Genomic DNA, 26,087 nt, shown 5'->3' on the forward strand with positions numbered 1-26,087 from the left:
ACACCACTCAAGATATCATTTAGACAAGGATTTAAACAGTGTACTGGTTTCCCTGATCAAACTAAAGTCTAAGGTGTCACTGGACATGGAGCAAGTGGTTCTCCTGACCAACGTTCCACTACCAAACAACATTGTTCACCATTGATTACATTGCCCATCTCAGGAATTTACCAGTGTAGAATTCATCTAATAAGATACTGCACCTCTCTCAATAATTTAACCTATTAAGCATTTTTGGACCATATGCATATCAGAGGAATACTATAAACATCAGTGTACACCCCGTAGACGACAGCCAGAGCAATGTTTTGTGGTTGACATTTTAACACAATCTTTATCCTAATAACTGATCTCTTGATATTGTGCAACACAGATGCAAGTAATTAAACAGAATTGCTGTTGTAAACTGTCCACTTTGAAACGAAAGGTTAAAAACATTTCTGGACAACCCCTTTGAAAACTGACAGCTCTGCAAAATCTGCTGCTGTCCAGCAGAGCTCAGTTGAAAGTGAAATGTTATACTCAAGTCGAGTTTGATTGAATTTGCTCCTCTCTCTTTTGCAGCAGTGCTTTTTCAGTGGCACTGTGACCAGAACTGTACACCACGGTTCAAACTCTCGCCACTGCATCTCGGTTGCTTGGTTCGACCCCTGTGCAGGTAGTTACGGAGTGCAGAGCATGAGGTGGGAAGATAGGAAGAGTTGGCGGAGACTCTAACCTGAAGCAGGCCAGGTAGCAAAAGAACAAAAGAAAACCATAACCTTTCATCAGTTTCTAGGGAAGATTGATCAACTTGCTTTAGCACTAGAGGTTGGTTTATTTTTGCATTCCAGTGCTGGAGTGTATGCATAACACAAACCAATACAAACATCACCAAACCATTGCTTGCACAATGTAATTCAACACCTTGGTATTCATCAACTCAGGGAAAGATAGCCCTCAGCAATTCCATTAGACTGTTCGGAGGAATTTTCTGATGTGCCTCATTGGTTAGAGGCATTGTTTGTTTCTACTTACATTGGCAGTATTACAATGAAAATGCTCCTGTAATTGCACTAAACGGAGATGATGAGCAAACTGAGACATCCTCTTCATGCACTTCTTCCTCCTTTCTGGTCCTACTCTGGTCCTATGCCTTAATAGAATCAGTCTTTTTGACTTCCACTCTCTAGCTACCCCTCTCCCTGGCTGCACCGGACTATTTGCAAACTTTGGTGTCAATATGTGATTCCAGAGTTGCATCTTGCATCTTTAATCTATAACATGACTAAACTTGGCTATTTCCACCGCCATTATCCTTCCTCAGCCCACTAGCAGCGGAAAGGCTGATCTGTGCCTTTGCCAACATTAGACAAGTTTTCCAATGCTTTCCTGCTTCGCCTTGAACTGAAAATAATCCAGTTGTCTTCACATGCTCAACTCCTTCCTGATCTTATTCACCCATCATCTTGGATTTGTTGGCCTGAATGTGTGTGGATAAGCAACATCTCAATCTTACAGTTCTTCTTCTCCCTCACCCCTACAGCTCAAAAATCCCTTCATTGTTCTGCATGCAATCTTTCACCAAGATTATGTTCTCCCTCCAGTTCCAATCATTTAAACATCCCTGATTTCTCCACCACATTTTCACTTGTTAAAATCCTAAAGTCTGCAATTTAATCCCTAAATTTCCCTGCTACAGGTGCTAAATTAATCCTACCTCTGTCACTGGGCATTTGGTCATTTCCACTTATGCCTCCTTAACAGGTTGGCTGTTAACTTTCTGTCCAATAACACCGACGCAAAGCATCTAGGGCCTATTTGCTAGGGGAACAGCTCTATTTAAACAGTATCTGATAATGTTGGATCCGTCTGTGAGATGGAATCTGTGGAGGAAGCCCATTCATTGCATTTAAAATGTTCCCAATAACTTACCTTGCCTACCACTCCCTGTCCACCAACTGCTGCAACCAACATTTTAACCATTCTCAACTTTTTACCATTGCAACCTCAAGTCCATTTCACCTTTTAACCTCCGTGTGATGATCTCAGAAACACTTTGCTTACTTCACATCATTTTGACCTGTTCCATTGACTGACAAATTCTATACAAGAGGAAGCACCACCCAGATGATCAGAGGCAACGCTTTGTGTAAAATGTCTATAAATGGTCTTGCTTTGTAGACAATTTTGGTTTCTGAAGACTTCTACCCAGAACTCCATTGCTACAAACCTGACATTAAGTAATTGCTTAGGTTGGTGACTGTCCAGGAATTAAACATTCATTTCCAGTTCACTGCTATGAGAAACTCAGCAGAAAGAAAAGCAATTTTAACTCAATAAATTACTTAAGTTCTTAATTGATATAAATGCAAATATTTACAAAAGGAACAGTCTCTTCCTCTTCATCATCAGATCCGAACAGCTCATAAACACAGCCACAATATTCTCTTTAGTCACTATTTATTTTGTAATTAGTAATAATGCGTAGTCTTTGCGCTAGACTGCTGCCTCAAAACAGCAAACATCATGTCATGTAAGACTTGATTCTGAATGGGTGAGACTTCATTGTCAACCAGGATGTAACGAGTACATTAATCTAGGAAGGTGGAGCAATAAAATTCACTGCAGCAAACCACATCCTTTAAGTTACGAGATTGTTACTGAATCTGTTTAACCTGTGAGCGTGATAAACATGAAGCAATGTGCTAACACTCAATGCCGAATCATATCTGTAGACCAAATTCTCTCTTCAAAGAATATTTGGGTAATCAATTCCAGGAGAGGGACGCATCCTCTTAATAGACAGTGGAAGACAACGCGAGCAGGTGTCCAATATAAACATCACTTTCAACTGGAACAAATGCTTACATTGAAAGAAAAGTTCAAGGTAAACATTTTTCTTAAACATTCATTTGACTTAAACATTGCTGAAACACTCTAATGTTTGCAGCAGAAGAATTATGACCTCTTAGTCCAGCTTCCTCAAGTTTATTTTGATGGGAATATAACCTTATCTGTGTTTATGGAGCTCATGAGAGATTGAAATTACTTTAACGTAGAGGAAGAAAGCATGGAACACCTGCATATGGTTTAACATCCACTGAAACACAAGTTCAAATCGAGAGCAATGGTTAAACGCTGGCTGAAGTGGTTCAGTAACAAATCTAGATTCTCCTAACTAAGTAGAACTGTCCCAAACCATTAAACTCACTCAGCAGTAGTACAGTAATGTCAAAGATACAGCTTTCAAGCAATGTCAGAGAAAGGTGAATATTTGAAATTATTTGCAAATTTAAAAATGGAACTTGGACAGATGCTGGTTACTTTTTGGACCTTTATGCTGGACAAGTAGACCACAAGGATTGTTCACCAATTCTAATGAAAGATACTCAGCCTGACACACTGACTGTTTTTCCAGAGTTGCTGTCTGATCTGCCGAACATTTCCTGCGTTTTCTGTTTTTACTTCAGTAGTTCATTCCAAATCCATAAAAGCTCAAAATTTCCAGATGCACGTTAGGCTTTTCCCTCCCGATTCCCTTTTAACCAACTCAGTGCCCACGAGCCTTGAATCACCCACTCCCTCTATTTACTTATCTAAACCTGTAATGACCTTGAACACATTTATGAAATCTTCTTAGCTCCAAGGACAATAAATCCACCTTCTCCAGTAACTGAAGGAATATCATGTTCTTGGAATGCTGAAAGGTAGAGCAAAGCAAGTAGAGCAATTATTGAATCATTGTCGAAGAACTGTGTTAATATCATACAAACAAGCTGGAGGAACTCAGCAGGTCGGGCAGCATCCGCTGACTGCTCATTTCAACAGATGCTGCCCGACCTGCTGAGTTCCTCCAGCTTGTTTGTACGTGGTGATTTGACCATAGCATCTGCAGTGTACTTTGTGTTAATATCATGGTGGGCATGGAAAGGGGAGATTGTATGTAGGAAAGTTCTGGACATGTAAGATAAGATCCAAAGACTTCTCTCATCTATATCTGTCCTATAAATCACAGAACTAAGAGCAGTTCACAATCACACAGAGTACGAGACCAAACAGTTCACAAAACTATTGAATGCTGGCTATAGATCTGGTAGGGACTCATCACAAAATCCCAGTCTACAAGCAGCTTTAGTTCGACCAACTTGAATTTAAACATGCTACGCTGAACACAATGTATAATAAGTGTTAACACTTCAGGTGTGTTTATGAGAAATACTTTTGGAGAAGAACAGATGAAAATTGAATCATGAAGGTTTAGAATGTGTAAAGTTAGATGGAAATGCAATATTACTATTTGTTTCAGTACTGTTTTAAGGTAATTCATTGAACCCAGCCAGACTAGCCAAATACAAGACCTGCTCCAGAAGAGAGTCTTGCCTCATTTCACCTACACAAGTTCTACAGTACAAATACAACCACTGATATACACAGTACAAGTAACTTAGAAAAAAAGGGGCCGCTTAAACTTCACCGAATCTTATTATAGAAGCTCAAACTTACGGTACAGAGACTACTTAACACAATCTGTTCATAGCAACCAAAACTATTTCAGCTAATCCCACCTCCCAGAATTCTATACACAAAATATACAACATAAATATTTCTAAAAATAGGATGAGGCTTTCTCGGGGCTCAAGTCCCAGATCTCCATTACCTGAATGGTTTTCCCTAACTCCTCTCTATTCCTTTTACTATCCTTATTTATCCTTCTGTTACGTTCACAACATTGATGAACATCATTATTATATTAACCACTTTGATTAAAACTTGTCAGCTCTATTTATTTCTAAGAGAACAATCTCAGTCTACATTTCATAACTACAATCTCCATTCCTTGTCACATCCGCTTATTTCCACTACCCATTCTGATGCTGATGTCTCCAGGTAATGTGGTTACCAGAATGTGGTGCACATGTACTGTGCACAAGCTATTGTCATTTTCCTTACAAAACTTAAGTTTCTGTTGTTAGTTCTCTTTATACAAGACGAACAACATAAAAGGGAGCTTTATGCATTAACTACTTGTGGATATGGACACCAAGATCACCTCCCCCCTCAGTATTTGTGAAATATTCCCTTGCCTTATTTAGTCTTCCAAAGTGTAATTTATCACATTTACCCATTTGCCTCACTTTTTTTTGCCACCAAGGGGCAGTGGCAAAACTTCTAAAGCCAGTCTACAGATAGCTCCCTGGCACTGCACATTTCTCTGTCAGTGCCAACTCAGTGTCATCTCCAGACATGTTATATCATGGCTCCCACATTTAGCACTGGCCCCTGCAGGACCCTACGACAAATAACCTTCCAGCCACTAGAACCGATCAATCATTACTCCTCGTTGTCACTAAGCCAATTTCACATGATTTCTACTTGTCTTTCAGTTTTGGAGATTTTAATTTTCCAAGCAATCTGTCATGCAGGACCAGGTCAAACATTTATAGCTGTCTCTGAAATAAAAATACTGTCCTGTTGACTGATCAATACTGGAAGTTTAAACTTTGCCTTCGCAACCTAAAACCTTTGGCATCCTTTTCTTGGATACAACAATGCTGGTTGCTTTGGGAAATAGACCAAACATATTGTACACAGGAGAAAAACAGAAAATCTAGTAATCACTCTGTGGAGAGAGAAGATGACTGTTTTAAACTAATGCCTCTTTGTTAGAACCATGAACGTTTAGGAAACAGACATATGCTGCAGATACCATAAGACATAGGAGCAGAATTAGGCTACTTGGCTCATCATTTCTACTCCACCATTCTATCATGACTGATTTATTATCCCTCTCAATCCCATTATCTCGACTTCTCCCCATAATCTGATATCCTTACTAATCAAGAACCATTCAACCTCCAATTCAAATATACCCAATGATGTGGCCACTGCAGTTGTTTATGGCAATTAATCCCACAGATTCACCACCCTCTGACTAAAGAAGTTCCTCCTCGTCTCTATTCTGAAGGGATCATAGCATTCTGAGGCTGTGCCCTCTGGTTCCAAATTCCCACACTACAGAAAACACACTCTCTACATCCATGCTATCTAAGCCTTTCAGTATTCAACACATTTCAATGAGATCTCTCTCCCCCATTCTTCCAGGCTCCAGCGAGTATGGGCCCAGAGCCACCAAAGTCTCTTCATGCATTAAGGCGATGGGTGGAGAGATTGCAGGGACTGAATGTTCAAGAGAGGATGCAGACAAAGAAAACCAGTTATTTAAATGGTGGTGATGCCAGAGAAAGGGAGAGATGGAAAGACAGAGGGAGATGAAAAGAAATGGTCAATTCTAGCACAAATAGGGATAAAAAACAAAGGCTGTAAAACAGAAGGCCAACTAGACTACCTCTTGTTATTGGCCAAACCAGCTTCTCACACTGAACAATATCTTTTTTTTTAAACTCCTATTGTTTTTTTTCAAATTAACAATATAAAAAGGGGAATAGGCACATGTACCAGTCTTTTCTGGGAACATTCCTTGTTCTGTCCTACTCAGGTCCCCTTCTCGCTTCATTTTCTCACACGGGTGGTTGCATTGGCTCTACATCTTGCTCTTATAAAGAGCTTGAACGTTTTATTGCCATAGGAAAAGGAGACCATTCAGCCCACAATAATGCACTGCCATTTAATAAGTTCATTGCAGATCCAATTTTTCACTAGTCCGCATTGCCACCTTTATGTAAACTCTTAATTCCTTTACCAACTAAAAATCAACCTGTTTCAGCTTTGAATATATTCAAAGATTCAATGTCCACAACAGTCTTGCCAAGGAATCATAGACTTTCCCTTTTGAGAGGAGGAATTCCTTATCTTAGTCTTAAATAAACACTTCCTTATTCTGATACAATGCTCTCTGGTTCTAGGTTCTCGCCCAAGGGGAAATATCTTCTCAACTTTACCCTTTCAAGCCCTTACAAATCCGACACTTTTCAGTAAGATTACATCTCATTTTTTTAAACTTCAATCGATTTAACCTTTCCTCATAAGGCAAGCCCTTTATAACTGGGATCATCCACATAAATCTTCTTAGAATAGCCTCTAATGATAATACACCTTTACATAAAGAACAGGACCAAAGTCTGGCTTATTAGTGCATTGTATATTTGTACTTTCTTCCTTCTATTCTCCAATCACTTTGAAATACGACAAGATACAATCAGCCATCACAATTACGAGACACACCCACGAGCTAACTTTGCATCTATTTTCCACCTATCATTTTCACGTTATCCATGTCTGACTCTTCTCCACATATTTACATATCTGGGGTGGGGTTGAGCAAGCAAATATCCCTGCAACCCTACAGTCTCCCACAGCAGGCTTTCCTACCCTTCCTCCCAGTCTGCTTCTGGCAAGTTAATCCATTCTCCTACTTTCTCCAGACCTATCACATCATTTCTAATTGCCTCACTTTCTATTTCAGTGATTCACTGACAGGGCCCTCCACTGCAGCTGGTCTATTTTCTGAACATCTGCATTCACGCCTTCTCCTTCCCGCCAGAACACCAAAAGCATTTGCCTTCGACCCCACCAGACTTACTATTCAACAATCAACCTATGTGGTTTCCCCCAACTCCAAAAGAGAACAAGCAGATATATCTCCCTCTCGGCGTTCTGATGGGACGGCTTCCTTCTTGACTCCCTGGCTATCTCTTCTTTCCACACCAGTTCTCCCCTTCTCATACCAACACAGGAGATGCAACGCCTGCCCTTTCTTTCCTTCCTATCATCTGAGGAACCACCCACGCCTTCCGGAAGCAGCAGCCATTCCATTGTACGTTGTACAATATCATATCCTTTGCATTGAGGGAAAGAGGCATTGATTGCAGAACACCTTCACTCAATCCACAAGCTGACTGAGATTCAGATCATAGAACATAAAACAGTGCAGCACAATACAGGTTCTTCAGCCCACGATGTTTCCTGACATGTTAACCTACTCCAAAATCAGTCCAGGCCTTCCCTCCTACAACATCATCTGTCACTTTAATTCCACAGTTCATTCCCACTCTGATCTCTGATATTATTCCGAGAAAGCTCAGTGCTGCTCCGGGGTAATTACTTAATCACTCATTCAGTTTCTCTTAGTCTCCGTCCAATGATAGGCAGCCTCTGTTTTCTTCACCTATCCCAATTCCCTGCAACTTGAGCAATGCTCAGGACCCACAGCCAGCACCAGAACCACCAGTGCCCATCTGGTTTCCCTGGATCTCCACCTTTGTGCACACACAGACAGCCTTTGTTCTCTCCATACCTCTCTTTTCTCTGTAACTTAAAACCTGGACTTTTACAACTTCTCCCAAGCTTTGATGAAAAACTATTGCCTTAAAACTTGCTGTATGCACAGATCCTGCCTGATCTGCCGAGTACAACCAATATTTTCTGGTTTTATTTCTGATTTTCAGCATTGCAGCTCTTTAGCCTTTCATTATTACGGACAGGAGAGGATCCATTGCCCAGTTATACAACAGGACCATTCCTGCACTAACTCCCAATCACCATTGATCAAAGCAGCTGCTAACAAACTAAACTGGACATGTGGTCATCACATAACCCCTAGGATATTTCCTCTCTCTTTACAACTCTGTGGCAGACATTGAAGCTATCTTCCAGTTCAAGTGGAGATCCAGGGTGAAGCTTATTCAATGTGTCACGATGCTCAAGTCTCTGGAAAATGGGACGGAAAGTGTCCCCTACACCGTCCAGGCCACCTCTGTGTGTAACTACACCAAACTACAAATTTTGAACTTGCTTTGAAGAAATAATGAGATAAAAATAACTGTGGTTGCAAAAAAAAGGTATTTATCCTGAGGTTGGTGCATGTATGCGATGAGTGGCCAGGGAAGGCAGGTACAAAAAGAATTTTTAAAAAACATTTGTATGGGTACATGATAGAACAGATTTAGAGAGATATCAGATAAATGCAGGTAAATTGGAGTAGCTTAGATGGGCATCTTGAATCAAGCATGGGTGAAGTGTGCGAAAGGGCCTGGCTCCATATTGTGTGACTTAGCGCAGAACCACGTGTCACCATCGGCTGAGATTCTACCCAACGTTAGCGTTGCAAAGGATGGGCCTGGCCTTGCTGCTGAGCCATGCTGCATTTGCTGCCCTACCAGTCCCTCAATGAAAAGTTCCTTCAGAGGAACAGCTATGATCACGTCCTTTAAACATTGGTCAGCAGGCAACAGCCTGCCGGCCCTCCGGGAGAAGGACGCAATGCATGTTGTGGGATGACTCCCCAAGTAGAGTGTGAAAACCATTTGGTGGAGAACTTCATCACCAGAACTCACCAACAAACACCAAAATTTTGCTTGGCTGGCAGTGAGAGGGGCTCTCACAGGGAGAGTCTCACTCCCAACTGGCATTGTCCTTGAGAGGGCTGTGATAAGGATGAGTTAATCCCCTAGCTCTTTGTGGACTGGGCATTTGCAAAGAAGGTCTGAAAAAGAAATGTAGTAGTGATTGTCAAGGATCAGCAGTGTAACAGAGGGCTATGGACCGTTACCAGTGACACATACCGAGACAGGTATCAAGTGCTGCTGGAAGATCATCTCAACTCAGTGAAAGATGCACTTTTGCTTGCCTGAAGCTCAGTACAAAGAGGTGTCCGTAAGGGAATGCAAAGGACTACATGCTTGATGTTGTCAACACAAAGGGGATGGATTGCAGTCCAAGAGTCTGCTGTCACTGGACAACTCCTTAACACCTGAAAGGAGTGTTGTTCTAAGAAACTACAAGTGATATTGGTGCTTGGTACATAGAACTCATAGACTAGATAACACTATGAATGTAAAGAAAATCATGTACTGTTTTCTATTTCTGATACTTATCAATATGTTTATATTTTTTAAACTACTTTTATAATTTATGTCTCATTTTTGAAATGAAAAAAGTTCAGACAATGGAAAAGAACCACAATAGAACTGTTGCCTGTTCCTCCCACCTCAAAATGTAAGCTTATGGAGACAACTTCATGTCATTCTAAAGGTCAATGAAAGTGTCCTTGATTTATAAGGTCTATAATGTTTCACACACACTCTTCATTTGATATAAACTGTGGGCTACGGCATTCCTAAAATTCTTTGTATGATTTTAATCCACATCTTCAATATCCTGTTTCAAAATGACAGCAGACACTGCTTCTCGAAATCTGAACAAAATTAACTTTTTAAAAAAATATAATATTGTAAACATAACTCATTCCTGTTCCCTTTTACAAGTATCAAAGCTTGGGATCAAAACACCTCAATCATAGCACCAATCATCTGAAGTTATAGGATGGATTGAGCAATCTATAATTGAGCAATTGAAGGCTCACTTTCATCTGCTGGTACTGCAAATCTGAAATAAAAACATTTGTTGGAAATACTCAGCAGCTCAGGTGGCGTCTGTAAAGGTATTGCCTCAGCTCCTGAGTATATCCAAGCAATTGCTATCCTAAACCTTTGTTTCTTCTGAACCAAGGGTTCATTTTTAAGCCATGGACCCCTAGCATTAACCAAGGGGTCTGTTAACCCTCTGTTGGGAATCACTGCTTTAAATGGAGAGCAGAATGTTACCGGCAGTATAACAGTTCTGCAACACTGCAGACAACTAGTCTTTGTATAACAGAGCTCCCAGGTGATTTTGTTGCTTGCTTTATTGTCCTTCTCTCATTATTTTCACTGTGTGTTTCAACAGTTCAGGAAAACTTTCAGAACTCGCCTTTTTTTGTGTTTCTACACTTGCAGATCAAGATCCAACTTGTACACACATTATCTCATCGCATTACCACTCCAGTTGTGAATTCAAACTCGGCTTCAAGATAATGGAATGCTGATTACAAGCTTTGTCAGTCCCCACCCCAGTAGGAAGATACTGAATTACCGATAATTTAGCGCATTAATAATTCCCTCCCTTATATTTTATACAGTATGGAGCAAAGCAAATGACATACTCCCACCTTCCCTCCCCACCCTTTCATTCACAATAGTTTACCTTCTATGATTTGACATTAGAACCATTTTTTATTTTAAGGCATTGCTGGTTACAATAGGTCACTATCTAGTCCAACATAAATAAATGAGGAGCAGCGTCCTTAGCCAGAGCAGAGCTCAATCTATTGGACAACATACTGAAGTCCACGTCTTACCTTTTGCCACCTCTTCTTCCATAGCTAGCCCTGGATGGTAATGAAATGAGGAGCCTCCGAACGAGTGACAGCAAAGCCAGGCAATGCCAGTCCGCACAAACTCCAGCTGCCCTAGGAATAGATCACACTGGAATTCTGAGCAGCTCCAGTCAGGACACTCATGGGAAGAGATTAGAAAATTATTTTTGTTGGAAGTTGTCAGTCCAGACTTGCCCAGCCCTGCCTCCTAGCTGATGACAGACCAGACATTCTTGCCTCTCCAATATGGTCACCACCGGAAAGGGAGGAGGAAAAATTTGAATATAAATAGAGGCACTCCAGTGAATAGTTTGTGGAGCGAGTACTGCTGATTTCTACCAATGTTAGAAGCTACGTACAGAACAAAGGAGAAAGTGATACTAACTCCCTACATAACTGTCATTCAATGAGTATGAAGCAAACTTACTGTTCTGATCCAAGAGACTGATCTCAGTTATTAAGGAGGGTCACACCTAAAATGCTTACGTATCCTTTTATGCTGATGGACTAGCTGTACATTTACAGCATTTCCTTTGAATGTGCTGTTTATTTACAAAAAGCCTATTGTCTGACCACATACAACTTTAATGAATTCTCACCTCCTCCTTCCCTGAACTTGTGCAATCCGGGAGAACCTAGGATTAATAATTATTCTGCACTGAATGAAACACAGTCTTTGCTCCTCTTTGCAGATGCTATTTGACCACTGAGCATTTCCTTCATATACAGTATTTTGCTCTTATATCTCTGCAGGTGGGTCAGCTCAAGAATCCTGCCAAGATGAAAAGCCCTGTCCTTCGACGGACTATTGTCTAAACGGTCAACAGTTTGCTCTGCTTCTTAATGTCCTTGATAGTCTGAAAGCTGTCATAGTTGAAATAAAATTTTAAGAAACAACGGAGATGAATAAAATGAAAAACTCTAAATCTGATGATCAACCTTAGGATACTACTAAAGTTGCTGTTCAGTATGTTTACCTAGTGTTTTTTTAAACAAAAGTAAAAAAATACAGATTTTACACCTTGTTCGTGTCCTTGCAGGTGTAAGTCTCCATGGTGATGGAAAGGGATGGCAGATTCTGCATCAGAGCAGGATCTGAGTGCACACTGTCTGGGGGAAAAAGTTGTCAGGGTGTCATGAGGAGACTGAGGTCCTTTGGCATATGCAGGCTTCTCCATCCCATGTTCTACCAGTCTGTTGTTGCTAGTACAATCTTCTATGCTGTTGTGTGCTAGGGCAATGGCATCAACATGGATGATGCCCATAAGCTCAGTAAACTGATTAGAAAGGCTGGCTCTGTTATAAGAGCCAAACTGGACATACAGGAGGCTGCGGTAGAACAAAGGATCCTACAGAAAATCCTGGCAATTCTGGATAATATTTCTCAACCTCTGCATGCCACCTTAGCTGAATAGAGGAGCACTTTTAGTAAAAGACCAAGACAACTGTACCACTCCAAAGAGCAGTATACAAGGTCACACACACCATAAGAAATAGGAACAGGAGTAGGCCATCTGGCCCATCAAGCCTGCTCCGCCATTCAATAAGATCATGACTGATCTGGCCATCGACTCAGCTCCACCTACCTGCCTTTCCCCTATAACCCTTAATTCCCCTACTATGCAAAAATCTATCCAACCTTGTCTTAAGTATATTTCCTGAGGTAGCCTCCACTGCTTCATTGGGCAGAGAATTCCACAGATTCACCACTCTCTGGGACAAACAGTTCCTCCTCAATCATGTCCTAAATTTACTCCCCCAAATCTTGAGGCTATGTCCCCTAGTTCTAGTCTCACCTGCCAGTGGAAACAACTTTCCAGCTGCAAATTTATCTATCCCTTTCATAATTTGTATGTTTCTATAAGATCTCCTCTCATCCTTCAGAATTGCAGTGAGTACAGTCCCAGGCAACTCAATCTCTCCTCATAGTCTAACCCCCTTATCTGTGGAATCAACCTGGTGAACCTCTACTGCATCACTTCCAAAGCCAGTATATCCTTCCTCGAGAAAGGAGACCAGAACGGCACATAGTACTCCAGCTGCGGCCTCACCAGTACCCTGTACAGTTGCAACATAACCTCCTTGCACTTAAATTCAATCCTTTAGCAATGAAGGCCAACATTCCATTTGTCTTCTTGATAGCCTGCTGCACCTGCAAACTAACCTTTTGTGATTCATGCACAAGTACTCCCAAGTCCTTCTGCACAGCAGCATGCTGCAATATTTTACCATTTAAATAATACTCTGATCTTCCATTTTTCCTTCCAAAGTAGATGACCTCGCATTTACCAACATTGTACTCCATCCGCCAGACCCTTGCGCACTCACTTAACCGATCTATAGCTCTCTGCAGACTCTCTGTATCCTCTGCACAATTTGCTTTTCCACTCAAGTTAGTGTCATCAGCAAAATTAGTTACACTACACTCAGTCCCCTCTTCCAGATCGTTAATGTATATCGTGAACAGTTGTGGGCCCGGCACTGACCCCTGCTGCAAGTTGTGTGGGTTCACCCCACAATATACTGTGCAGACATTTACCTGGACAAATGAATGCACGATGGTAAAAGCTTAAGAATCAGATAGAATAGCAACTTTAGCAATATGTTCGATGAAGAGAGCCTGATGGAACACTTTGCACTCTATCCACATCTAGCATGTCAGTGCTGCATGTGAGAAAATAGTTTAGTTCCGATGGGGGGGATGGTCCCCAGCTCACATTAGGAGTAGAGTAAATGACACTCCGATTCTTTAAAAAGGTATTTATAACGTTGTTGTGACCTCCATGCATACAACACCAAGGCTAATAGAAGACAACTTTGATCTGGGACATGTTTTGTTTTTCCTTTAGAGCTGTTTAATTTTTGCACACCAGTTGTGCATCTCATGAAATGCTTAGGGACACATCAAAGGGAGCTGTGAACTGTGGTTCATTTTTAATTTCCTTTTCCATGAACCAAATCCCATTTTATTTGCTACTGATACAGGTCCCTGTGAACAGGACATCAATCTTTGCTTGCTGACTTCCTTCTTGGCTGAGAAGGTCTTTCATTCCCACCCCAACAATAATTCATCTCAAGTCTTTCTGCCTTCCTCTTTATTCTGTTCAAAGGAAGGGTCCCATTATTGTTGCCTTTGTTGTGTTCACTTCAGCTTACCAGCAGTGCAACAACAACAGCCACTGGCCTCATGAAGATGATTTAAATAAGATACCAGAGACTGCCGCTTTGCATCCCAGGAAGTCCTGATGGCCACTTTTATATCATTACCTTTCAGTTGACTTTTTTCCTGCCCTCTTCCTTCAACAACAATTAGTGATGAGTGAAGAAAGGTTAATAATACAGGAAGACTCCAGCTACCCACTGTTGGATTGTCAGTGTTTGAGTTGGTGGTAGGGAGGCTTAGATACTGCATCTTCATCTTTACTCTCTACACTCCCTCTCTGACCACTTGCATTTCCTCCAGCTAGAACAGCTGATACCTGGGTTGCAGAACAACAGTGATACAAACCAGATGAAGGCCATCCAGCCCTTCAAGCCTGCTCTCACATTCTACATTGCCATAGCTCACCAATCAAAGTCAGTGGCTTGTTCCGGCATTCTTTCTACATCTCTTGATTTCTCTAGCCCCAACAGCTGCATTTTACCATCTTCAACGTATTTAATGATCTGACTTCAACCGATATCCGCAGTGAAGAATTCCACAGGTTTAGGATGTTTTTTTCCTCATTTCAGTCCAAAATTGTTTATACCACATTCTTTGAACGTAACCCTTGGTCCTAGAGGGCAACCACCTTCCTGCACATATCTGATCAGCCGTGTTGGAATTTGTGGGTTTCTATGGGATGTCCTCTCATTCTTCCAGAATATCTGAGCTACTCTCTCTTCATACATCAGCCCTACCATCATGAATTAGCTTTGCTGTTTTCCCTCCATTGCAAGAACCTCTTTCCTGAGATAAGAACACCACAACTGCCCACAGTACACAAAGCTGAGGTCTCAGTAAAGCCATGTATAAGAGCAATACATCCCCATTTCTATGAACCCTCTTGCTATGAAGCCCAGCATGCCTTTAGCCTGCTCGGTAACCTACTGCACCTGCATGGTTAGGACAGCACTCTGTCTCTGCACAGTCTGCAGAGATATTTCTTCGTAGCTCCAATATCCATGATTTAATCCTGACTTGAGGTGCTGCCTGTGTGGAGTGTGCACATTAGTCTGGTGACCACATTGGGTCTCTACATGAGGCTCCAATTTCCTCTGATGTCCCAAACCTGCACGGTCTGCGAGGTTTACTGGCTGCTGTAACTTGCCCCTTGTGTGTATGGGTGGCTGAATCTGGGAGAAATTATGGGGATTTGGGAAAATTAATTTGGAGTGGTGTAAATTGGATGCTGGATAGTTAGCAGAGATTTGGTTTCTGTGCTGAATTGACTTACCTTCAGTGACTGGCATGCAGAGACACCTTGGCCTTGTTGCATCTCCCACTTTCCCTGACATGTCAGCATTCAGATAAAAATCTGCCTTCACGTTCTCATCACCCAAGTGGACCCTCACACATTTAAACACATTACTCTGACACCTGCCAAGTGTCTGTTTTTTGTCCCCTCCTGGAACCTGTCCAAATCAACCCAGAGCTTCACTGCATCCTCAAGAGTCACCTCAACCTCACCACCCAACCCCCAAATTTGTCATCCACAAATTTGGAGAGAAATGTATTTAACTCCTTCATCCAAATAATTCATCTATATTGAGTATAGCTGGGGGCAGCACTGATCCCTGTCATATCTTACTAGACACGGTGCGCGCTCTCAGAAATAAAAGCTTTTGTTTTTATTCTTTGTTTCCTTCGAGTCAACCACTTCTCCAGCCATACAAGTTCTAACCTTCCCCCGCCCCCCGAAAAATCTTGTGTAGTTTTACTGAAAACTGCTTGGAAGCTGAAATACAAAATGTATACGGGTTCTACCTTATCTATTCTCTTAGTTACACCCCACCCCAAAAAATTCCAGTGTATTTCTCTACAGTAATTTCTCTGTACTGGGAAGCTAGATGTGGTTACATCACCTGGTGATTGTGAAGAAGTGTGCAAAATGCCCAGAGACACATGTTCACTGGACAATGCCTTTTCAGGATGTATGCTTATGTGCATTGCTCGGGTCTAACAGCCTCAATCTCTTTGATCTTTCCCACCTTTGACTGTAAGTAAGTTGGGCTCTGCTGAAATTGGTCCACATCTGGAAACATGCAGTAGGGTGGGGATTGTTGTTACCCAGTTGGCCATGGATTTCATGCATAATTTGAGATCTTAATCTCCTCAGAGAGCCAAGGCCTGGGCCAAGCACTGATCACTAAATCCGAGTCAGTCGCTGGCCCACATCAGGGCATTGGGTATGGAAGGTGATGGTATGGATGTTCAAGACTGGTGAGTGCAGGAGACTGAGAGGTGGACTTATAGAGATGTGAGAAAGCATGAGGGGTATAGACAGAAAGAATGCAGAGTCTTTTCCTCAGGGTTGGAGGATCAATAACAAGAGGACACAGACATAAGGTGAAAAAAAGATTCAGTAGGAACTTGAGGGACAACTATTGTAAAATAAAGCACAGAGGGTAGAATGAGCTGCCAGAGGAAATGGTTGGGATAGGTAAGATCATAACATTTTTAAATAGCCAGTTGGACATGTAATATTATAGAAGATTATAGAAAGAACAGGCAGGAGATGAGGCTTAATCACAGCCAGTAGCATGACTTACTGGGCAACAGAGGCACGGTGCAGTTAAAACAGAAAGCAATGAATACTGGACTGAAAAGTGTTATACTTGAATGCACGCTGCATAAGGAATAAAATGGACGATCATGAAATTCAGCTACAGATTGGCAAATATGATGTTGTGGCCATCTCTGAAACTTGGCTAAAGGATGGTTTCCATTGGGAGCTGAACATCCAAGGACATACGGTGTATCAGAAAGATAGGTTAGTAGGCAGAGCGGGTGGTGTGGCTCTGTGTATAAAAAACAATATTTAATTATTGGAAAGAAATGACATAGGATTAGAAGGTGTAGAGTCTCTATGGGTTGAGTTAAGAAACGGCAAGGGTAGAAGATATCTAATGGCAGTTGTATACAAGCCACCAAACAGCAGTTAGGAAGTAGATTACAAATTACAGCAGGAAATGGAAAAGGTGTGTCAGAAAGACAATGTCATGATAGTCACTGGGGATTTTAACATGAAAGTGGATTGGGAAAACCAGGTCAATACTGAACCTCAAGAGGGAGAATTTGTAGAATGTCTAAAGGTTGACTTTTAGGAGCACTTGTTGAGCCCACTCGAAGATCGGCTGTGCTGATTTGGGTCTTGTGCAATGATCCAGAGGTGAAGAGAGCTTGAGGTTAAGGAATCCTTAGGGAACAATGAACACAACATGATCGAGTTCACATTGAAATTTGAGAAGGAGAAAATAAAATCTAATGGGTCGGTATTTCCGTGGAATAAAGGAAATTATAATGGGATGAGAGGGGAACTGGCCAAAGTTGACTGGAAAGGGACAATTGCAGGAAGGACAGCAGAGCAGCAATGGCTGGAGTTTCTGTGAAAAATGAGGGAAGTGCAAGACAGATATATTCCAAATAAGAAAACATTTTCAAAGGGAAGAAGGACACTACCGTGGCTGACAAGTGAAGTCAGAGCCAAAGTAAAAGCAAAAGAGAGGGCATACTAGGAAGCCAAAGCTAGTGGGAAGACAAAGGATTGGAAAGCTTTTAAAAACTTTCAGAAGGAAATTAAGAAGGTCATTAGGCAGGAAAAGATGAATTATGAAAGGAAGCTGGCGACTAATATCAAAGAAGATATGAAAAGCTTTTTAAGTATATAAAGGGTAAAAGAGAATTGAAGGTAAGATATAGGACCAATAGAAAATGACGCTGGAGATATTGTAATGAGAGATGCAGAGATGGCAGAGGAACTGAATGTGTATTTTGCATCAGTTTTCATAGTGGAAGATGTCTGCAGTGTACAAGAGTATTCGGGAAGTGAAGTATGTGCAGTGAAAATTACGACTGAGAAGGTGTTCAGGAAGCTTAATGGTCTGAGGGTGGATAAATCTCCTGGACCTGACGGAATGCACCCTCGGGTTCTGAAGGAAGCAGCTGGAGAGATTGCAGAGGCATTAACAATGATCTTTCAAGAATCGACAGATTCTGGCATTGTACCAGATGACTGGAAAATTGCAAATGTTACTCCGCTATTTAAGAAGGTCGGGAGGCAGCAGAAAGGAAACTATAGACCTGTTAGCCTGACATCAGTGGTTGGGAAGTTGTTGGAATCGATTGTTAGGGATGAGATTACAGAGTACCTGGAGGCACTTGACAAGATAGGCCAAAGCCAGCATGGTTCACTGAAAGGAAAATCCTGCCTGACAAACCTACTGCAATTCTTGGAGGAAATTACAAGCAGGGTAGACAAAGGAAGTGCAGTAAATATTGTGTACTTGGATTTTCAGAAGGCCATTGACAAGGTGCCACAAGGTGCTTAGCAAGATAGGACCCCATGGAATTACAGGAATGTTACTAGCGTGGATGGAGCATTGGCTGGTTGGCAGAAAACAGAAAGTGGGAATAATGGTTTCCTATTCTGGCTGGCTTCCCTGGAGTTCCACAGGGATCGGTGTTGGGACTGCTGCTTTTTACGAAGTATGTCAATGATTTGGACTATGGTATTAATGGATTTGTGGATAAATTTACCGATGATACAAAGATAGGTGGAGGAGTGGGTAGTGTTAAGGAAACAGTGAACCTGCAGAGAGACTTGGACAGCTTAGGGGAATGAGCAAAGAAGTGGCAAATGAAATAATGAAATGCTGGAAAGAATAAGGTTATGCACTTTGGTGGAAGAAATAAATGGGCAGACTTATCTAGATGGGGAGAGAATTCAAAATGCAGAGATGCAAAGGGAGTCCTTGTGCAGGATACCCTAAAGATTAACCTGCAGGTTGAGTCAGTTGTGAAGAAGGCAAATGCAATGCTGACATTCATTTCTAGAATATAAGAGCTAGGATGTGATGTTGAGGCTCTATAAGGTACTCATGAGACCACACTTGGAGTATTGTGTGCAGTTTTGGGCTCCTTATTTTAGAAAGGATGTACTGACATTGGAGAGGGTTCAGAGAAGATTCACGAGAATGATTCCAGGAATGAAAGGGTTACTGTATGAGGAACGTCTGGCAGCTCTTGGGCTATATTCTCTGGAGTTCAGGAGATTGAGGGGGATGGAATCTCATAGAAACATTTTGAATGTTAAAAGGCCTTAACAGATTAGATATGGCAAAGTTATTTCCCATGCTAGGGGATTGTAGGACAGGAGGGCAGGACTTCAGAATTGAAGGACGTCCTTTTAGAACAGAGGTGCGGAGAAATTACTTTAGTCAGAGGGTGGTAAATCTGTGGAATTTGTTGCCACGAGTGGCTGTGGAGGCCATGTCACTGGGTGTATTTAAGGCAGAGATAGAAAGGTTCTTGATGCCTTGGCTAATCAAAGGGTATGGGGTGAAGGCAGGGGAGTGGGGATGACTGGAAGAATTGGATCAGCCCATGACTGAATGGTGGAGCAGACTCGATGGGTTGAATGGCCTACTTCTGCTCCTATATTTTATGGTCTTATGGTCAGACGTGGGCAAATCAGACTAGCTTGGATCCATATGCATCATTTGTTCTGAAGGACTTACTTCTGTGCTGCATGACTCCGTGGATTTCTCATCAGTAGCGTCACTCACTGAGAAAAGACTTGCAAAGCGTGAGAAGGGGCCCACACTGGCCAGAGTTTCAAAGAGCTTTACTATTAGAGCTCAATGCTAAGTAGAGGGTATAGGTTGGTGAAGGAGTCTTGTCTTGGGAGATGTTAAGAGCAAAGTCCATTCTCTCTTGTGTTTTGTACACAAACCACTGTTTCATTCACTGAACCATCCAAGAGAAAAGGCCTTACGATCAACACCCACCAAATGAGGCCCACTACCCAAGCCGTGACAAGCATTTGTAGAATCTGTTAACAATCAACCTTCAACTAGTTGATGACCCCTTTAAAAAGGAAAACTGTGGCTTCCTGGTGCTAAACAAGTTCAGCTGTGCAAGGACTGAAAAGGCTCCAATGTGTCAGTATTGATTTACAGCCTACTTACCTTGCATACTGCTGGTAGGCAGAGGCTGCGCACAAGCTTATCGTCTCACCAAAGTGGCGTCTGTCGTAACGCGTGCCACAAACCTGCAGGTGCCCCTCAAGATCAGTTTGGCAGTGGCGATGCCAGAATATAAGCATTTCCCAAAAAGCCAAGCACTATCTGGAGGAAAATCTCTCTCATGTGTGAAGCTAAGAAAGAAATGCAAAATTGATATCTCCCACTGTGCAGGTTCCCACATTTATGTAGCCAAGCGTCAACCTATATTACATGCTCAAGTCCTGTGAATAGCATCTGAACTCCTCAACTTTCAACTCAGATGCAAAATTCCTTCCACAAGTCACAGCTGACAGCCGAGGTTTGCTCTATAATTTACATGAAACTACTACTGGGCTGAAAAACAAAACCAGACTTTGAAGGATTTAACAAAATTTTAACTCAAGAAAAGCTTCATTGAGTGATTCCTCGATCACCACAGAGTTTCTAGCAATTCCTGCACTTTAGTACTGCCTCTCAAATCCAGGTTGCTGTAAAATTGCCTGGAATCATGCTTGCTTGAAAGAATCAAATTGCTTACACTGGGAGCAGAAGAATGTGAGAATTTCCTGTTCGTGTCTCTAGGGTCTCCTGCAGCTTTGCCGAAAAGTTGGTTAGTGGTGCCCAGGGCTCAGTATAAGCTGCTCATCATTATATTTATTCATCAGCAGGAATCCTTCTGAATTTACCCGTAACATTTCAGAAAGATTACAAGGACATTATTCAGCGTGTTGAGTCCATAACCTTGCATTGCAAGAGGGAACGAGCTATCCCATTCCTCTGCCCTCTCATCATCGTAAATTCTCTCCTTTCAATTATTTCTGAGTTCCCCATGATGGTAACATTTGAAGCTACCTTTCCTACAAGCCCTCCCAGACACCAGTTGTCGTATTAAGCAAAATTATCATATCACATTTGGCTCTTTTACCCCATCACTGTCATTCCATCATTTGCTGTTCCCCATTCTTAGCCACTGCAACAACAAGAACTGTGTCACTCCATCCATTCTGCTTTTCCGATGCCTTTGAAGGTGCTTTGGAAGTCAACCCTAGTAATACACTAAATCTGACAAAAATCCAGAACAATTCAAGAGTCTTTATTTCTGTTGTCCTTGAAACTCCAGCTTTCCTTCTGTCCACGGGACGGAGAATGGAGCAGTAGGCAGGAGTAACAAGTAATTGGTTTATTAGTGCCACATGCACTGAGACACAATGAAAATGTTTGCTTTCCATGGCATCCAGGCCAAAACATGGCGGTAATCCAAAAAAGGAAAAACATTAACAGAATGTACTTCTTCAGACACATCCTTATACACCAGAGACTAGGCCGACCACATCAGCAGGGTTATCACTGCCTGATCTTATGCACATCTGATTTTCACAAAGCGGTCGCTGGAGTTTGGGTCCAGGGTCGTTGGTATCAAGTGCTGCATCTTCAAGAAGTGTTGCTTGCCAATGGCGCCACTAGGCGGCGCCCTAGCCAGTCTATATGGCAGCTGCAGGGAGGCACTGAACATGGATAAACATCATGTTCAGTTATTAGTTAGTATTCCATGTTTTAAAGACGGGGACAAATTATCAATGAACATACAGAACTAAAATACATTCTAGAGCTAATTGAATAATGACATTGGAATGAATTCTATACAGAACTCTTCATGGTAATACAAAATGAGAAAATGACAGTAAATCTAATCAAGCTTCACATTATGTGACATGCACTTACACTTCCCTTGCTGTGTTTCCCAAGCACAAATCTTACACACACAAAACAAATGTAATCCTGCTTGGACTTGATGCCAGAAGTCACTTTTCCTCTGTTTGGCAGAACATCAGAAATCTTCTAAATTACAATACATTCTGTCCTAACATGCAAACACTGGGCTAGTTACCAACCTAGATACAGAAAAGTTTTGTCAACATTCAAACAAAGCACGTGACTTTGTAAGCCCCCTGGATCTTTTCATGCACTATATACAATTCCAGCTGGACTGTTAATTTAATTTGGCGACTATCCCAACTCAAACACACATTACACAAAACATTCAAATAGTGAAACGTCACTTTTGTAGATTAAAAGTGATTTCCCCTTCATTCACAAACCAAGCTCAGTGCCAGTACTCATCTCACTCAATGAATTATTCATGAAGAACACTTTAATGCAGATCAACTTTCCGTTCAAAAATATAAACAGGCAAAGTGATGAGTTTTCCAATATAATAGTGGCAATATTTTATTAAGAAACATGGACAAACAGGTGACTAACTTGGGCATACCAGTGAAAAAGCATTATAGAAAAAAAGCTTTGGCATCAAGTGATGTTTTGAAAATGCACCCAGGGGTAGGTGAACTGGTCATTGTAAATTGTCCCATGATTACGTTAAGGGTTAATCAGGGTTTAGGGGTTGCTGGGACAGCATGACTCAAAGGGCTGAAAGGGTCTATTCTATGTTGTATTGCTAAGTAAAACAAGCAGAAAGGAGATGAAGGTTCATACTACTTCCTTATAACCTAAAGGTGTTTAGATATTTCCCATTTAAACTTTAAAGTTAAATAGAAAACATTTTGTGAAATCAAATCTCACCATAAGCCGTCAGATGAGTTGTCTTTCTTTCCTTGAGCTACAAAACAAAAATTGAGTGGTCACGATTTGCTTCCTTGCCCCTGCTGTGTTGCCTGTGGTTCTGGGAGGGTGGTTTACCCAGCAAGATGGCGTTGGGTGGGGAAGGGAGCTGCAGTCAGCGGCGTCTCCCTCTGGGCAGGGTAGGGAACAAACCAGCACCGAGTTCTGCTCTCAATCTCTGATCCTTGTAGTCTGCTAGAAATACAGCTTTGGCTTGAGCTAGTATTCGGCTCCGACAAGTTTCAGCCCTTAATAGATGGGTGGGACACATCACCCGGGATCGCAATGGATGCATTACCACTGAGGTCCCAAAGTCTGCTCATTTTTGTAGAACATCGAATGGTACAGCACAGTACAGGCCCTTTGGCCCACAATGTTGAGTCAATCTTTCAACTTTCTCCAAGATCAATACATCCTTTCCTCCCACAGAGCCTTCCATTTTACTTTAATCCATCTGCCTATCTCAGAATCTTTTAAATATTCCTAATGTATCAGCCTCTACTACCAACACACTCTTACACACCACCACCCATCATCTGTGTTTAAAAAATTGCCTCTTCCACTCTGCACTCTCCCCCAAACACATTCACGTATTAACCATCTTCACCCTGGGATAAAGGTGCTGGGTGACCACTCCGCCTATGCCTCTCATCATCTTATACACCCCTATCCTCTTCCAATCCAAACAGAGAAACCCTAGCTCACTCAACCTCTCCTCATAAGATGCGCTCTCTGATCCAGACATCACCGGTAAATCTCCTCTGCACCCTCTCTAAAGAATCCACATTCTTCCCAGAATGATGAGGCAATCAGAACAGAACACAATATTCCGAGTGTGTTCTAACCAGAGTTTCATAGAGCTGGACGGTTCTTGAACTCATTTCCCCAGCTAATGAAGGCCAACACACCATAAGCCTTCTTAGCCATTCTATTAACTTGCACGTCAAGTTTGATGGATTTATGGATTCCTCTAAAGTTTCCATATTTTTAAGAATTAACCACATACTCTGCCTTCAAGTTTGGCATTCAAAGTGTAGTACTCCTCCGCTCAGCTCTGGACCGCACTCCCAACCCAACAGTATCCAAGGCAGTGTCTTTGAGAGGAACAATCATAGCACTGCCTGCCTACTCTCTTGCCCTCTCCTGACGAGTCACCTGGCTACCTGCTGTTATGTTTTGTAACTCCAAAACAAAACTAATTCAAAGGAAAACAGAGAGCCGAGAGATGCAAATCTTAATTAGTTTTTTTACTTTAAGCGAGTGCACAAAGCATGTGATAGTGTGATGATGTAAGCCATTCACTCATTTTACATATAATCTGTAATAAATTATATAAAGAATGTGTAATCAAATATATTTACAATATTACCCAAATACTACTGAAATATTAAATACACAACACACTTCCCTGCTTAGCTATAAACTTCAACACAATATAGAATGTATCTCAACTAGATATACAATATATGTATAATACAACTTCTATAAAGACATTTACAGCATAGTAAAATTTAAATTGCCACTTTCAGGCCTAAATAATTAATCACTGAAGAGGATTTCTTACTCCTGTGGGATGTTTTTCCTGACAAGGGAGGTCTCTCAGCTTTGCAGGCGAGACTTGTGACTGTGAAAACCATCTCAGGTTCTGGGGCCTCCTCCCTGCTGGTTGTAGGAGTTGACTCTGAGACTGCAGGAAGTGGTTCTGACAACTCTGGACACCTTTCTTCTCCTTCTTTTTTCTTCTTCTTCGAGTTTGTGCACCTTCTAGTTTTGGAAGATCCATTTAGTTCACAGGAGTATTCTCTTATTAAATCTTATGTCGTTCTGTTTATCCCGGATCTCTCCGCATCCACAACATATCTGATAAACCCTCTGTTTTTGTATCTCCATTGACACCTTTCTTCTTGGCTTTCCATTCATCCAGCTGGACTTTGGTCTTTGAATCTACTTTTACAAGCCACATTTTGTCTCCTACTCGAAGTTCATTCAATAACCTTAATGCTCGCAGAGCAGATTCTGGTTGTTTACACTCACAAAAACTGAATGCTCGCAACTTTCCTGAAGCTCCTTAAACCCCCTTCCAGCTTAAAACTAAGCCATGTTTCACAAGTAACTGACCAATTAACATATCAGAGGCTTCCTTAGATATGTTACCTCCAAAAACCACTTTCGTCACTTCCATGATTGCTCCGAGCGGCACGGTCCTTCCTGCAATCAGAAACTCGGAGGTTGGACCAAATACCCGTTTCCCCTTGCCCTCTGTTGGGCAACAATTCATAGTGTACATCATGGAGATAGATGTGGCATCATCCAATACCTTTCTCAATTCACTTTCGGTTGACTCTATTGCAGAGGACGTGGCATGCAAGTGGTGAATGGATCTCCAATTAAGTTGTGGTTGTCTCAGCCAGTCATGTCCTCACAATGCTGGCCCTCCTGTTTTTACCACACACAAGCCCAACGTCGCTTGTTGGATGTTAAACTTCACTGTTACAAATGTCACTCCCACAGGAGTTATCTTTTCTCCAGTACAAGTTCTTAGTTGGATATCTGCAGGCTTCAGTTCAGTATCTTTGAAATGCCTTTCAAACACACTTTGTGGAATGATTGAAACAGTCAAGCCAGCATCCAATTCCATTCTAATTAATTTGCCATTCACTTCTGGCGTAAGTGCTTTAAAATACTGCTCAATCTATTCAGTACACAATATCCAGTTATCTGTTGTGTAATGGAATACATAAATCCTTCTGATGTAGTCAGCCATTTTGGCTTTTTAAAAAATGAATATTATCACCTGGCACTCACTGTTTACGAACCTGTGAAATTGTCTGTTTTCAGCCTTTTATTGTCTTCATTTTATTGGCCCTTGCCAATTGCCTAATTACTCGATCAATATGAAACTGGACTAAAAGTCCTGACAGGCTTTGCTTCTTAAATCTCCCACTCCTCACAACAAGAAATGGCTTCTGCTACCTGAAAATGAACAGAACGTCACAGTCTTTTGGTAGCTCCAAACCCATTGTATCCAACAGCTTCGTTGGGGACAGAAGGTGGAAACAAGTTGTCAATTATTTCTCAAAGTCAGGGAAATTGTTTTTTTTTTGCTGATTGTTAACAGTTCATATTGAAG

General features: G+C 41.6%; 1 protein-coding gene across 3 annotated transcripts in view; it reads right to left on the bottom strand.

The window, feature by feature from the left end:
• tnfaip8l1 (tumor necrosis factor, alpha-induced protein 8-like 1) overlaps nucleotides 1-26,087 on the bottom strand; it is a 58,452-nt gene that overhangs the window by 16,088 nt on the left and 16,277 nt on the right. The window contains exon 1 of one of the 3 annotated variants that reach the window (XM_059991569.1): nucleotides 11,117-11,332. The exons of the other annotated variants lie outside the window; for them this stretch is intronic. Within the exon in view, the coding sequence (XP_059847552.1) occupies nucleotides 11,117-11,138 (22 nt within the window). The 5' untranslated portion in view covers nucleotides 11,139-11,332. Of the gene's footprint in view, nucleotides 1-11,116; nucleotides 11,333-26,087 lie in introns of those variants that run through there. 3 annotated transcript variants of the gene reach the window in all.

This window comes from Hypanus sabinus, chromosome 16 (genome assembly GCF_030144855.1).
Source record: "Hypanus sabinus isolate sHypSab1 chromosome 16, sHypSab1.hap1, whole genome shotgun sequence".
Taxonomy (NCBI): domain Eukaryota; kingdom Metazoa; phylum Chordata; class Chondrichthyes; order Myliobatiformes; family Dasyatidae; genus Hypanus; species Hypanus sabinus.